Raw genomic sequence first — 16,017 nt, 5'->3', positions numbered from 1 at the left:
TTTATTCTCAAATTCACCAAATATAAAAATGTATCAGTTTGGACTTCTGATTTCCTACTTAGACCTAATGTACTCCAGTATCTTAATTTCTTTCTTCTCCAAGATGCCCAGTTTTGCATCTGGTTTCGTCCTTTGATCAGTCCAAATTTAGTCTGGTAATGTTGATTTGTTGTCCATGGCAATCTTTAAATTTGGGTGAGTGCACCTTTAAATGCTGTGCAAGTTTTATAGATAGCGCTACAGTAACTGTTTTTTCAAAGAGTCTTCCCCTACATGTCGCATTTTGGTGGGCTCACATCGCAATGGTGAACTCTTTGTCTTTAGTTTCATGCAGTGATTTACTTAATCAACTATTCTTGGCCTTCCCTGTGATATTGGAGGATTTTCAGGTGCGTACAGTGGATTCCTGGCTTTGGCGAACCTTCCAATTTTGTTTCTTTTTCTTCTTGCAACAAGCTTGGCCGACATTTATATGCCGCTAATTTTGAACCCAGACTGGCCGCTGTGCTTGCAGATACTGACTGTTTTTTACAGCACTGAAGTTTTTTAAACCAGTCCTGGCTTCGAACTGAATTTTATTTGCTCACTCCTGCTCGGGTCTTTGACTCTGGGCATTCACAATGGACATCCGCAAGATCTTGTGGATTCCTCAGCTGCAGAGTGGAGTTCATTTTCTTTTGCCTTTCTGCTTCCAATCCTGCAATGGAGCTTCTTTCAGGTGATCTACCTCTATGTCTTCACTTCAGGTGCTTTCAGTCAGGTCAGAATGTGGCTCCTTTAATTTTCCAGATTTTGAACTTCTGCTGCAGCTTCTCTTGAGTTTCTGGGTTTTTGCATTAGCTGTCACTGTGTTGTATGTTTAGTTCAGTCAGTCTCACAAAGAGGTTTTGAGTCTTTCATGGTGCAACATTAAGTATTTATTGATAATGCGCATAGCTTGGCCTATACCCTCAATATATGAGCGAATTCCAGGCTTTCTTCTGACTCTATTCTCAGTTCATTTTTCACTTTATATCACACTGTGGGTGGTACTTTTTCCCAGTCCTACATTAACCCTTGCTAAGCCAGATACCGTTGTACCGCAGCGAATTGCCGCCTTGAACCGTTGTAGCCCATGTGCTGTAGGTACACCCAGTAAGAGTTTTAACAACACCAGGTTAAAACTCTTACTGTGTTTACCCCAGTCCAACGCCAGCATCTCCACATCAGGAGTGTAGGTACACCCACAGAGCTGTTAGGAAGGAAGCTCCAAATCCAACAACATTGAAGGAGTGACAATATGGTTGTATGTCAGGGTGGTCTATGACTTGGAGAGGAACTTACAGGTGGTGTTCCCGTGCATCTTATAGGTGGTAGCAGGTTGTAAGGTGCTGTTGAAGGAGGCTTAGTGAGTTGCTGCAGTGCATCTTGTGTATGATACACACTGCTATCTCTGTGCGCCCAGTGGTGAAGGGAATGAATGTTTAAATTGGTGGGTGGGATTTTGTCCTGGATGATGTTGGGTTTTTTTCGACCTCCTTAAATGTCGTACAAAACTCCTGTTTTCCAAACCCCTGCTTTTATCTGTACAATCATTTATTTTTTCAAAACAAATTACTAAATTTTCTAAACACGGCTTGCCGAATAGAAGAATCGTGTTCTCTATTTTTAATTATCCCAAGATCTCTAAATGCTCACTGATGGAGTCTAAAACTTAGCCTACAATTGACATTGGATTAACAGGTTCAAAGTTATTCATTTTATATTACTTTCATGCATTCTGACACCAACGTATCCAAGGAGGACTGAAAGAATTGGATGTAATCTAAATATATAAGAAAGCTGGCAATGGTCAGAGTACAAAAGATGTTAAAAATAACAAATATTTGAGGAGTAGAAGAGTTTGTAGGAAGCTCTAACTGATAAATTAGAGCAGGAGTGGTGAAGCATAAGAGTATATTAAATTTCCTGTACAGCAGTGTGGAGACCATCACCAACATAACAGCGAAATTATAGCGAATAGATATGAAGAAATATATGTAATCCGAAACATGGCTGCAGACAGTAATGGTTTGGCATTTATATATTGCAGGCTATAATATGTTTAGAAATAGAATAAAAGAAAGAAAGGATGATGGGATAGTTGTGTTAATCAGAAATAACATAATGACAGTGGCGAGAAAGGATATAGCTAACAGAGCTAAAACAGAATCCAGATGGATGGAGATGAATGATAAGGGATTGTTCACAGTAACAGGAGTGCATCACAGACAATCAAGTGGTGAAAAGGAATTGGATTTGATTTGATTGATTGTCACATGTATTAGTATACAGTGAAAAGTATTGTTTCTTGCACGCTATACGGACAAAGCATACCGTTCATAGAGAAGGAAATGAGAGAGTGCAGAATGTAATGTTACAGTCATAGCTAGGGTGTAGAGAAAGATCAACTTAATGCGAGGTAGGTCCATTCAAAAGTCTGATGGCAGCAGGGAAGAAGCTGTTCTTGAGTCAAAGGGGGAACTAGATGGTCTAATATATGAGAGGAGTCATGTACATAATCAAATCATGGGAAAATTCAACTATCCCCAATTAAACGAACAGGAAAAGGGAGTGAAAGGGGAGAAGGGGGTGGCATTTTTACAATGTGTATAAGACTGCCCACTGACTAGATATGTAATAAGACCAACAAGGGAGGAACCACTTCTTAAACATTGTAATGGGAATTAAACCAGAGCAGATAATGTGGGAGAATATCTAATGGTAATCATTCTGTATTAAGGTTCAAGGTAATAATCAAGAGGTAGAGGTGCAAACACTAAGGTAATAGATGAAGAAAAGACCAGCTGTGATGAAATGAGGCTATAGCTAAAGAAAGGAAACTGTAGAAATATATTCACAGATAGAGGTAAGGTACCCCGTGGTATTATTTAAAGGAAAGTGTTGTTGATTGGAGGAGAAAATATTCCACCCAAAATAAGAAATTAACAAAGAAAATGATGCCTTGGATGAATTAAGGGGTGAGTTTAAAATTGAATCTAAAGGAAAGGTACTTCAACTATAAAGGAAAGATGAATTTAGGAAAGTGACAAAAGGACAATCAAGAAGGCAAAACATGAATATATCAAAGAGTATAAAATAAATGAAGTATTCTACAGATGCACAAGGTTTTTTTAAAAAAGGAGAAATAAGATAGAAATACAGACACTAAAGGGGTGAGCTGGATTAGCAAGTGAATGATACTGAAATTGGAAGAATAGCAAATGGAAACTTCAATCAGTTTTAACTGTAGAGGAAAGAAAAGAAGTGACAACCGTGGAAGCCAAGAAATATCACAGTAGTTAAGATAGAAAGAAAGGAGATACAATTCCATGTGAGAACTTTGTGGCACTTCATATTCTTAGGGGAACCACATGTAACCAGCTGCTCAAGTCTGAGCTGAGGTTTTCTGAGCTTGGAGGCAGCTGGAGTTACTGCGGAGCATCATGGAGGATGAAAGTTTCTGGGATCACATGTTCCAGGAGGTGGCCACCCCACCTGCAGCAAGATTTCAGAATGGTAGATGTATGGCTATCTGGAAGAGTAAGAAGATGCTGGTGTGTACCACTCAAAACCAGTACTCAGCAATGGAGACTACTGGGAGTGACAAGACAGAGTGCAGTCCAGACAAGAATATCAAAGTATAGTAATGCAATCATAATAGGAGATTCCATACTTAGGACGATAGGTGTTTCTGTAACCATCATTGAGAGTCTTGCATGGTGAGTTGCCTCCCTGGGGACATGCTTACGGACATCACAGAGAGGATGTAAAATATTCTGAAGGGTAAAGGGAGTGAGCTGGAACTTGTGGTACATGTCAATACCAGCAAGGACAAGGTCTGTGGTGAGACTTTCAGAAACGAGGGTGGAAGTTCAAAATTAGGATTGCAAAAGCTAGTAATCACGTGCCAGCAAAAATGGGAAGATCAATGCATGGCTTAAGGCAAGCTACCAAGTAAACAAGTTCAAACAGTCCTTAATATTGAAAAGTTTAAAAGTTTATTTATTAGTCACAGATAAGGCTTACATTAACACTGCAATGAGGTTACTGTGAAATTCCCCTAGTCGCCACACTCCGGCACCTGTTCAGGTCAATGCACCTAAACCAGCACGTCTTTCAGATTGTGGGAGGAAACCAGAGCACCCAGAGAAATCCCCGCAGACACGGAGAACATGCAAACTCCACACAGACAGTGACCCAAGCTGGGAATTGAACCCGGGTCCCTGGCGCTGTGAGGCAGCAGTGCTAACCGCCGTGCCACCCACCATTAAAGTCAAAAGTTAAAGTCAAAATATTAAATGGAAATTCAGTACCAATGGACCTGTCACTTCAGCTGTCTTATTGCCTATTGTCATTGGGGTCAATACCAAGTGAACAGAAACCCAGAACAAAATAGTTAAGTACTTTTATTGCCAAATATTGCATGGAAGTAAAAATAATTATTCAGAACATTAATAGCTGACACCCTTTGGTGAATTCTGAACCAGTGGTTGTCAGACATTTTTAGTTCAGCAAGCTTTTTTTCAAATGATGAGTAACATGCACCTTTCCTCTGTCCGAATTATAATATAAACTTCTCGTACGTTGCATTCTGAATGTAAAGTTCATCAGTGTTCTGTTGGAGAAACTAGCATTGAATTTTGCCAAATGTGAAAACTTGGGTTACCTTCAACTGAAAATTGAAAGGCAATTCTAATTTCAGCAATATGCCTGTGGAATGCTTCACATGACACCTCCCTACTGTTCCTGGAGTGGAATTAGGCTTGGTGGCTCCTATTGGGATATCCCTCTATCTTGCATCAACTCACTGCACAGCTGCTGAATGTTTCAGGGTTATTTTCCAGTGTCCACCTGGTGATAGGTTACCAGTGCCCCATTATCAAATGCATTAGACCCCCCCCCCCTGACATCAAACTGCTTGGTGAGCAAGTATTTAGCTGTGCCATTTGAATGGACGAATTAAGCCAACACATGCCAACAGCACATACCCTGACCTGTGCCAGTGCAGCAGTGTGTTCCATTTACATTATTTTGCAAATCTCCTGGAAAATCTCTATGGACCCTAGATTGAGAAGCACTGTTCTAAAATGTAAGCCAATCTGGGAATTCTGGATTCATTTGAATCCCTCCTTTAGGCTGTTGTCTGAGATGTATTCTGTAATCTTATGGTATGAATGTTATGCAAAACTTATTTCCTTTTCTAATCCAGAAAATAAAGGGCCTTCATTTTTATACTTAATTTGCATTGTTTGTAAAAGCTGTGAACCATTTTCACAGTTGCACTGCATGAAGCTGGTCTGCTAACATGTTATTGAAAATTGAGGCATTATATGGCCATAATAGAGTACTTGAAATATAGACGTTCCAAAAAAGATGAAAATCTAGATTAGTATGGTGATCACAGAATATTATTGTCTTGCTTGAAAAATGACCGATTTGTTTGATGACTTCTACCTCTGATTGTTTCATAGGATCCAAAACGCCATTTGGAGGAGCATGTGGATGTTGTGATGACTTCAAATATAGTGCAGTGCCTAGCAGCCATGTTGGATACAGTTGTATTTAAATAGTGAACTGTAATATTATAAAGTACTAATGCATTGCTATTTTTTTGGATTGTATAGTTTATATTGGATGGTTTGTAATGCCGAGGCTGCTAAAGGCTTTACTTATCAAAAGCATAGACATTCGGTACCATTACAACATGAGCTGTGAGCAACCGTGCAGCACCTGTCATTCTTGCTTTTGAATCAATTGTTGAGAAGATGGATCCAAGCCTATTTCCGTCTTATTTTTCCTTTTTGTAAAAAAAAATGAAGTTTAATCTTTGTATCCAAGTTTGATTTTGGTATTTTGTTAATGTCATTTTCAATTGGTAGATCTCAAACTATCAATAAAATCAAGTTAGATCTGTCTTTGTATTTGCACTGTAACTCTTCAAAGCCGCGAAAATCAGACTTGTGCTGTCTAAAACGGATTCCGTAGTTTTTGAAGACTTCAAAATGAAGTGCTGCAGGGTTTTGAAAGTGCCAAACCTCAACCAGGCACACAAAAGGATTTCTCTGATCCTTCCTTGTTTATTAAGAGCTGTTCAGCTCTGCAGAGGTAGCACATGTCTAACACCTCTAGGGTCGTAGCTGTGAATATGGCAGATGCTAAGGTCAAACTAGAATCTCGTCTGTGAAGAATGACATTTCTCAACCAACTGCTTGGCACAGAGAACGTTAAGGTACATTAACCCACTAATTCATGAATAAGAGGCACACAAGATTTTTTTTGGGAAAATGTTATCTGTTGTGATTAACCTTGATACAATCCAGCCATAACTTGCTATGATTGGCAGCTTTGAACTATGATACTGCGACCATTAGAGATAATCATATTTTAAAATTGATTGTACCACTTATTTGAAACTACTTGATGGATTTATATTTTCAGGAACAAATGTAGAGACACATTTCTTTAAATGCATATTTGAGTTACGAGTCTCTCAGTATATTCCTGCCTGATCTAAACATTTAATTATTCCAATTACTATTTCCGTCGGGAACAAGGAACAAATAATAGCGATCTGTAATTAAAATGCAACTCCAGAAAAACTGCCGATAGTCATTTATAATATCGCTCGATTTCGTCACATTAGCCATCATTTTATCAAAGGTATTTTTTTTCCAACTGAGGCAAAAGCCACAATTCGGAAGTAAAATGGTAACTTGTGTAATTGTTGATTATATAATGATCCCTTCGTGACACTCCTGGGTGACCCGCGGACAATTTCGACATTGACAATCTATGTATTTTTGTTGATGAAATGGGTTAGAAGAAAATTGACTTTTTTCCCTGCTGTTTGAAGAATTGTTTTTCAAAAAACATATATTCTAAATTACAGCATCTATTTTGGGAGTAATCCTGGAAAAAGAAAGTATTCAGTCTTTAATTCTCTTGTTGGCGCATTTTTTGCAATACAGCAGTGTTCCGAACATGGGATAGAAACCTGAATAGTATAAATTTTCAAGCGGTATTATCGAGTTGAAGTAAAACTTACTATGTTTGTTAGTTATAATAACATTTCTGATCTTAAGAAGCTGTACATTTTACTAAACGCACTCTTGCAATCGGGTTTTCATTAATTATTCGTAATGATTGTATGTTTTGGTATTAAAAAACATAGCTTCCCCCACTCCCAAAACTTGGTATAATTCGCGCGTAAGATAATAGTACAAAAATGTAATTGGAGCCGAGTAGACAAATGGCAGCAAATGCTACTTGTAGAAAATTCTCATTCACTTTGTACTTAAACTGTTTTTAAATCGCTCGGGTTTACGTTGGAATGTATTCGTTTGGATAATGTAAGCCAAAAGCAAAGCGACAGTTGACAAGAAATCACGTTGAATTATTCCTAGGAGTTGGTGGTATACCAGAATACGGCTGTCCTTCACTTGAAAATGCTGAGGGATGATTGATTTAAGTATATGGAACAACAAACGTGCTGGCTCTGAGATATAATGGCCCAGAAAAGTTACTTTTAAACTCCACCATGGCATAAAATTAAGCCCTCAGCAGTTGAGGGCAATCCAAATCTCGAAAATGGAACCTCGAACATGGAACTTCGCGTGGATCACCAACATCATTGACGTACTTAGTTTCTAAATAAATCCCCTAAATACTGAATTCAATTTGTGTGACGATCTTTGATTTCTATTTCATTTTGACACTTTTCAGTCTTTTTGTTAGCTATTTTACATCTCAGAAATAAGCTGGGACTTCCAATAGTTATTAATTTAACGATGCTAAGTGCTTGTAAATACTACATTTCCGCTTGAGTAGGAAAATAAAGCTTATTGTGGAGCTCGTGAACCCGGAATGCAATTGCAAGTACCATTTTAGCGATAAAAACTGCCAGTGTCCACCATATCACGGGCTCTTTCACACAGAAAAATAATTGGTCCTTTTCAAGCTGTGGTGCGGAACATCACGGGGGAATTCTGTTATTCACAAGCAATACTCATTTTAAAAGACCATTTTCATTGACTGCAAAGCATCCCGACTCTCAGAAGGGCAGAGAAAACATGCAGATCGAACCAATAATAAAATATAGACAATGAAATTATTTAGCTGATCGTACTCACTTCATCTCAGAGAAAAGCTGCACCAACTAAAGTTACCTGCCTTATATATTTTTCATGAATTTGAGAAAAAAAAACTTTGAATGGGTAATTTGGCATAGTATAGATTAGTAATCTCAGACCAGTGATATTTCCCAATAAGGTTATTGAAGTCGTGATCGTTAACAGTTTACAAATTAAGTACAAATAAGATATTCTTGAAAAGGATTAAATCCCTCATCTGCCTATTAAACTAATGATTTGCAAGATATAATTACATATGTTTTGTCAGTTGCTATTGAAAACGTATCGCTATTTGCATGTACTATCGTGAATCGCTTTGGAGATGTGTGTTCCAAACCTCCGTGAAAGCGTGACGTTTATTTTAACAATGCAACCCTTAAGTAGCCTTGAGGATGTATCAGGTATAACAAGTTTATTCCCAGTGCTTTTCCCGGGTCATTAGAAAGGAAATGAACCGAGCACACTTGTTAAAATTTATTTAGTTCCTTACATTTAAACATTATTTTATGACTTCGCAGTTACTTAATATTTAAAAGATCAGAATGTTCCCCACGTGCTGAAACCCGTGATTCATTAATATTAGATTTCTTTTTGCTCAATCTCTTCGGATTTGTTTACGCTATGTTGTTTGATATAACTTTTTGAAGTGAGATTTTAATAGATAAATGTTGCAGAAAACAATAAAACGAGCTGTTTGGTACACTTCGGTTACATCTTTGCGCTTCGGAATAACAAGAATTTTCTTTAAAAGCTCACAGGACCATTAAAAGATACCCAAAGGCTTCACTGTGCTTCATGCGAATCTTAAATATTTCAACGACGACCTCTTGAAATACACATTAGCAAATGTGATATGTACCTTTGAAGTCATGCTGTAAATTATTGTACGCTTAAGAACGAAAGTATTGTTTGAAGATCAGATCACAAAGAAAGCACCGTCTGTGATATTGTGGAATTGCGAGAGCACCGGACTATTCTCCTATTTATAGTTGGATACTTTTCCCCCCGCAACTGAACTGCCTCGCTTAACTAGATTTTGCTATCTACTTTTTAAATAATCAATATTTCAGGCAAGACAGATGTGTAAAAGCAAACTCAAACTATTTAACGGGCCTTTATTCTTTGCAGTTTAGCCCAATTGTATCCATAGATTCTTCCTGGCTGTAACACTGTCCAAAAACAGGGGGAGGGAAGGTTGCTTGTTAGTAACACACAGACTGTCTTTCTAAAATGAGATCATCTTGCAATTTGCCATCATTGCCATTAGGACTCAGGTGATTATCCTAATTAATGTCTGTCTAATTAAATTACTGTCAGCAGTGAACCAATAGCAAGAGCTGTTTCATTAGCTGTGCAACCGGGAAGATCAAAAGTGAGTCCTTCCTTACTATTGCAAAGTGTCAATTGGCCAATCGCTTTTGGGGGGGGAAAAACTAGCACAAGCCTTTGTGAGAGTGTTTAAAGAATTGCTTACAAGCGGGTTGGGTTTTGCATCTGCTGTTGAGAGTTTCTATAGGGTGAAGTGCTTACTTATTAAGCTATGCAGTTGGAGCACTGCTTATCTTCATCTATAATGCTCTCCAAGAAATTTCTGAATGTGAATAGCACTTATCCCAACAGTGAGCTTGCTTTACATGATCCCATCATCTCGGCCAGTGACAACCTCGAAAGAAGTTCACCTCTGAAAAAAATTACCAGGGGGATGACGAATCAATCAGAGGCAGACAATTTTCCTGACTCCAAGGACGCGTCGGGGGACGTCCAGAGAAGCAAGCTCTCTCCTGTTTTGGACGGGGTCTCTGAAATTCGTCATAATTTCGATGGATCAGCGGCAGACAGATATCTCCTGTCACAATCAAGCCAACCACAGCAACCGACTGCTGCTCCCAGTGCTATGTTTCCTTACACTGGCCAGCATGGACCAACACATCCCGCTTTTTCTATTAGCAGTCCGAGCAGGTATATGGCTCACCATCCTGTGATCACAAATGGAGCCTACAATAGCATTTTGTCCAATTCTTCTCCTCAAGGTTATCCGGCCACTGGTTACCCATACCCTCAACAGTATGGACACAGCTATCAGGGAGGACCTTTCTATCAGTTTTCTTCTGGTCAGCCAGGACTGGTTCCCGGCAAAGCCCAGGTGTACTTGTGTAATAGGCCGCTGTGGCTTAAATTCCATAGACATCAAACAGAAATGATCATCACGAAGCAAGGCAGGTAAGTGGACTCTTTATCTTTCTCGGCGCTACGTAATTTCGCTTTCCTAGAGAAGACAGAGCGAACGCTTACTGGCTGCAAAATGGCAAACATTAAATGAAAAGGTTATTTAAAAAACGCAGTACCCCGTCTATTTCTCTGAAATGATACAAAACCACACTTACTATTTCTACCTGTCTCTAGGGACCGGGTATCTTTGATTATAGTAAGAATTTATGATGAGTCCCTGGTTCCTGAGATTTCTAAAATGCATTCTTATTCGAGGAGTTAAATATACTTGTTCATAAATAATGCAATTTTACAGGGAAATTTGAGGGAATGTTAAAACGGGGATTTTATTCTGACATCTCATTCATTTCTGGACAATTAACATTAAGAAACTGGATTCACAGAAAAATACAATAAATGAACTGATACATAACGAGCCCAAACACATCTCTGTTTTTAATGTATATTCGATTCATTTCTGTTGAGTAAGTGTCTCTCTCTCTCTTTCAGGCGGATGTTTCCATTTTTGAGTTTTAACATCTCTGGTCTAGATCCGACTGCCCATTACAACATCTTTGTTGACATTATTCTGGCCGATCCCAATCACTGGCGATTCCAGGGAGGGAAATGGGTTCCTTGTGGAAAAGCGGATACCAACGTACAAGGCAAGTGGTTCAGCAATCTGTCCTTTAGATCAGTGATTGGGAGCATTGTTTGGATCTGTTATTTCTGTAATCGCTTCCCAGAATTGCCCCGTGTTCCTCAATTGCCTTTTAAAATTGAACCCGCTGCGTTTTTACGGCTTCGCTTGTTTTGCGATCTCATGTTCCAGATTAGAGGCTACATTCTCATAAAGGACTAACTGGATATTGGTTGTGTTTCTCTGGATGTCTTCTACAGGCAACAGGATTTATATGCACCCAGATTCGCCGAACACAGGTGCTCACTGGATGAGACAAGAAATTTCCTTTGGAAAGTTAAAACTAACCAATAACAAGGGGGCATCAAACAACAACGGTCAGGTAACTGACTTAATTTGATGCAATTATGTTCTTTTTGCCTGCGTATTTTTAAAAATAAACACCGATGATAAATCAAGACTATGTTTGATGTACTGAAATCAATGAGTTTAGATTCCTTGGCACAGAGACGCTAGTTTTGACGAGATGTTGTATGACAGCTTAATAGCTCAAAAGATCTGGAAAGTGAATTTGCTTATCTGGCCGTGGGTCTAAAAAGACGGAAAAATAAAGCATTTTCATCTTTTTTTTTCTTTAACAGATGGTGGTTCTACAGTCTCTACATAAATATCAGCCCCGACTACATGTAGTTGAAGTGAATGAGGACGGAGCTGAGGACTCGAATCAGCCCGGCAGGGTTCAGACCTTCACCTTTCCAGAGACTCAGTTCATAGCAGTTACAGCGTATCAAAATACAGATGTAAGGAGTTATATGCAACTCGTATAATTTAATTACTCAACTTTGTCTCAATTATGTTGTATAATTCCAACATTTGAATAAAACATTAATGAAACCTTTTAATACATTTGAAAACCTTTCATAAAAATAGTAACACGACTACATTTAATAGTAAAAGATGACACGAGGAAATCACTTTTTTACATTCCTGATTAATACTGTAGAGTTTGCAACGGCATGGAACAAAGACTGTAATAGAATCACGGTAGTCTCTGCTGCACTGTATGCCACAAATATAACTTACTTTATAAAGGAGTGAGTTTGTCGTCGCAATTTTCATATTTTCAGAAGCTGTCTGCACATAGTTTGGTTGCTAAGAAACCGGAGTGGCTGGCTTTAAACAAACGTTTTGTGATGCATTTCTCTAACCGAATTTTATTTTTAACAGATCACACAGTTGAAAATAGACCACAATCCCTTTGCCAAAGGATTTAGAGATAACTATGACACGTAAGTTTGTGCTTCATTTATTTAACCTCAAGAAATCTGCTGAATGGACGGAATGGTGTTCTGTTCACACCAAGGTTTTAAATGCTGTGGTGATTTTTAATATTAGACAGTTTCTAATTAGCTATCGATATGTTTTAAATCTGGGCACTGGGCGATGCTTACAATTACAGCTATTGATTATGTATAGTGATTTTTAAAATATTGCTTTGAGGTGAAGGCAGATTCCTAGTTTTGATTTTTTTTAAAAAGTGCTACCCATCAACATTTATCTACTATAGGAATGCACTGATGTTGCACGCAACTGCTCTATCAAAGTAATGCAGTAAGGTGCGTGTGGCGCCTTCCAGGTGACCCAAGATACAAACTGGGCGCTGACTTTCTCAAAAAAACTGCTGTGTTAACATCGTGTTTTCTGTTGTGAATTTGAATTTGTCTGGTGTGCATGTAGACTTGATTTGATTTATTATTGTCACATGTATTGGTATACAGTGAAAAGTATTTCGTTGTACAGACAAAACATATCGTTCATAGAGCACATAAAAGGGTGCAGAATGTAGTGTTACATTCTTAGCTAGAGTGTAAAGAAAGATCAGTTTAATATATGGTAGGTAAATGTGAGGTATTTATTTTGGTGGAAGTTAGGGTGATGGTGAGGAGTTGGCTTTTAATTCCTGTTTTCGCCCCTCACTCAAGTTCCCCCTCTCTCTTTCTCTACCTTTTTAGGATCTACACAGGCTGCGAGGTTGACCGGCTCACCCCGTCCCCGAGTGACTCTCCCCGCTCTCAGATCGTCCCGAGCAGCCGCTACGCGGTCACCCAGTCCTTCCTGCAGGAGCAGTTTGTTAATAACTATGCCAAGGCGCGCTTTCACCATGCTGGCCCCGGGGCTGGAGGCGGCGGCGGGGGCGGCGAGCGGAGCGTCCCCCACAGCAATGGGCTGCTGTCCCCGCAGCAAGCCGAGGAGCCGGCCGCCCCGTCCCCGCAGCGCTGGTTCGTCACCCCGCTGCAGCAGCCGGCCAACAACCGCCTCGACTTCTCGGCCTACGACACCGACTTCGCCGGCAACGCCATCCTGTCGTACGGGGTGGGGGTGAAGGCCCTGCCGCTGCAGGCCGGCACCCGGCCCCTGGGCTACTACCCCGACCCGTCCGGCTGGGGGGCTCGCAGCCCGCAGTACTCGTGCAAATCGAGCTCGGTGCTGCCCTGGGCCCGCGGGGCCTCCACCAACTCGTACCTGGAAGAGGCGGCGGCGGCGGCGGCTGCAGCGGCGGCGGCCGCGGCCGAGGGGTTAGGCCCGGCTCCCGGGCCCGGCTCCGAGCGCTCGCCCCTGGCGGCCGTCGCCGAGGACACCAAGGCCAAGGAGCTGGCGGACTCGGCCTGGATCGAGGCGCCGTCTTCCATCAAGTCCATCGACTCCGGCGACTCGGGCATCTACGAGCAGGCCAAGAGGAGGCGCATCTCGGCGGACGGGCCCCCGCCTCCGGCCCCGGCCACCGAGAGCCCGTCTCCCCTCAAGAGCGAGGCGCTGGCCCCCAGAGACTGCGAGAAGAACTGCGCCAAGGAGATGGCCTTTTACGGCTTCTACTCGCACACTTAAAGCCGCCTCCTCCTCCCCCCCCCGCGGGGAACAGACACCCGCCCGGCTCACACTGATCGCCTCCCTCCTCGGAAATGCCAAAAGCCAAACCCAAAAGCTGGTGCCAACACTCAGTTTATTTAGTTTGCTGCACAAATAAAAAGATGCCCATTTCCTCCTCCCTCCCTCTGGTTGTGGTGGTGGTGATGATGACCATTGGTAATCCCGGGCTCGGATGCACAGGCCGGTGTTTTGTTTAAAAACCCTGTCAGTGTTTTAATGTGATAAATAATTATAAAACTGTGAAGTTTAAAAGCCGTGCGTTCATCTGTACAAACATATCTTCCCCCTTTCTCTCTCCCCTCCCCCCCCTTTCGTGTATTTCAATTGAAATTTGGGTATGTAAATCGTGTCTTGTACAGGAAACTTTTATTCAATTCCTATTTGGCCAACTTTTATGGTTGGAAGTAAGCCAGTTCTATCTAATCACATGTACAGGTTATTTTAAACGGTAGATCAGTGGCATTTTTGCGTTATTTTACCCTCGGATGGCTCAAATTATAGAGTAAGATTTTAATCCATTCTTTTTTTTGTAGAAACGTAGAATTTTAGAGTTTAATTCCTGAAGTTGCTGCCAAGTTGTTTAAATGACAGAGTTCCTCTCAGAGAAAGTATATTATGGTCTGTTTGCAATATGGGCTGGGGGGTCTATGACGCTTTTCAGGGTTGAGATGTAAATTTTGTCTATTCTGTAAAGATATTATCGTGCTTGTATATGGGTAAACTTTCATCCCGTTCCAGTCTGTGAAGTGAATGTCACAGATACTGTTTGGTTTTTTTTTGCCAGTTTGTATACATTCATGTGTAAAATGAAATAATAAAAGGTATGGAATCTTTGTCTAGCCTTGTAAATATTTTATTTGATCGTACAAAATCTCCTAAATTCAAATTAGTGTAACAGGTTTGCAGAATCTAGTACATTTTATTAACCGTTCTGACAGCTATAAACCACAGGTGTTAAACACAGTTGGGTAGTCGTGAATTTCTAATGCTTACAAATGAAAATACATTCATTTTAACTTGTATCAAAATATCAATTGTGATAAATTTGAGGGGGGGGGGGGTGGAGAGATGGGGACAAAAGCCTCAGCTGCTAATTTTAAAATTAAGGGAATTTATTAAGATTCTGTTTGAACCTACGAGTATGAGTTGGGTTTGCATCTCAATTTTCACGTCTATAATATTTTACTTGGCACGAATATTGTACCATCTTGCTATGCTCACGTCCGTGGTTAGTTGAAGGTGTAACGTTTGAAAGGCTAATTATGTCTTTTGGTAATGAAGTTTAATGCTTCTATCCTTTTCTGGGACTATAATGCAGATATTTCCCAGTTTGTTGGCGCATCAATTCATTGCTTCGAACTTCGGGTAGTAACTAGCAGAGCCGAAATGCCATTCAAATCAACATTAATTCCTATAATTATGTATAAGTCCTCCGTTTCAATGTTTTCCACGTCCACTTTAATCAGGTTTAAGGAGTGCGGTAAACTTCTCCTGTGCAGCCTTTAAGTTAATTGGCGTTTGTCTTAAGCACGAATGAAAATATTTACCTTGTTTTTCTTCCGTTTTCAGTTCTATTTATTTAATAGAGGATGCGAGCTAACGTAATTTATTAGGAACGAAATATTTGTACAGAGGAAATTGTGACTTGTGTACGACAATTGGATTTTAAATGGTTTAATGTACATATCTTTCTAGGTATCCCGTTAGAAAAAAAATCTGATGTCACTATAGCCCGAAGCAAGCTTTCTAATATTCTAAAATGCAGAGTATTATTTTTATTCCACGTAATATTTGCGGTGACAAGAATGTAGGGCTTTAAATGTAAGTGCCAGATAACGGAATACAGTAATTCCGTGGCGAGGAAAAGGAAATCAAAAATAGAAACCATGTATGAAAATTTTAGCTTTTTGGCCAAGTATTGTTCGCTTAATATTGCTAGTTAAATTTTGCACAAAATTTGAACCCATGTGTTGAGTTTTGTTTATAGATTTGGTAGGTATTTTGCTTTAAGCTTCGATGGAAAAATATTACCAGTTCAGCATGCCCTGAAAACGGTAGTTGGATTTTTTTTGTACTGGTTGTCACCCAACT

At 40.0% G+C, this 16,017-nt stretch overlaps 2 protein-coding genes across 4 annotated transcripts in view; both read left to right on the top strand.

Moving 5' to 3' along the window:
- Positions 1-5,935, top strand: part of psmd14 (proteasome 26S subunit, non-ATPase 14) — a 101,562-nt gene extending 95,627 nt beyond the window's left edge. For all 3 annotated transcript variants that reach the window (XM_078228278.1, XM_078228276.1, XM_078228279.1), the window contains one exon: positions 5,493-5,935. In XM_078228278.1, coding sequence (XP_078084404.1) covers positions 5,493-5,591 — 99 coding nt within the window. In that variant the 3' untranslated portion in view covers positions 5,592-5,935. The remainder of the gene's footprint in view (positions 1-5,492) is intronic.
- Positions 5,936-8,871: 2,936 nt separating this feature from the next.
- LOC144503633 (T-box brain protein 1-like) lies at positions 8,872-14,759 on the top strand. Its single transcript, XM_078228281.1, has 6 exons — positions 8,872-10,370; positions 10,869-11,023; positions 11,259-11,380; positions 11,640-11,798; positions 12,226-12,287; positions 13,011-14,759. The coding sequence occupies exons 1-6, from the start codon at positions 9,691-9,693 to the stop codon at positions 13,882-13,884; spliced, it is 2,052 nt and encodes a 683-aa protein (XP_078084407.1). The 5' UTR covers positions 8,872-9,690; the 3' UTR covers positions 13,885-14,759.
- Positions 14,760-16,017: the final 1,258 nt, after the last annotated feature.

This window comes from Mustelus asterias, chromosome 14 (genome assembly GCF_964213995.1).
Source record: "Mustelus asterias chromosome 14, sMusAst1.hap1.1, whole genome shotgun sequence".
Classification (NCBI taxonomy): domain Eukaryota; kingdom Metazoa; phylum Chordata; class Chondrichthyes; order Carcharhiniformes; family Triakidae; genus Mustelus; species Mustelus asterias.
The sequence above is the reverse complement of the archived record's forward strand: the minus strand, read 5'-3'. Positions and strand labels throughout refer to the sequence as shown.

Excerpts from the sequence above, each read along its gene's own strand:
- LOC144503633 (XM_078228281.1), top strand. The coding sequence starts at position 9,691 with ATGCAGTTGGAGCACTGCTTATCTTCATCTATAATGCTCTCCAAGAAA. Across the intron at positions 11,024-11,258 it reads AGCGGATACCAACGTACAAG|GCAACAGGATTTATATGCAC; the intron begins GCAAGTGGTTCA and ends TGTCTTCTACAG. Across the intron at positions 11,381-11,639 it reads CATCAAACAACAACGGTCAG|ATGGTGGTTCTACAGTCTCT; the intron begins GTAACTGACTTA and ends TTTCTTTAACAG.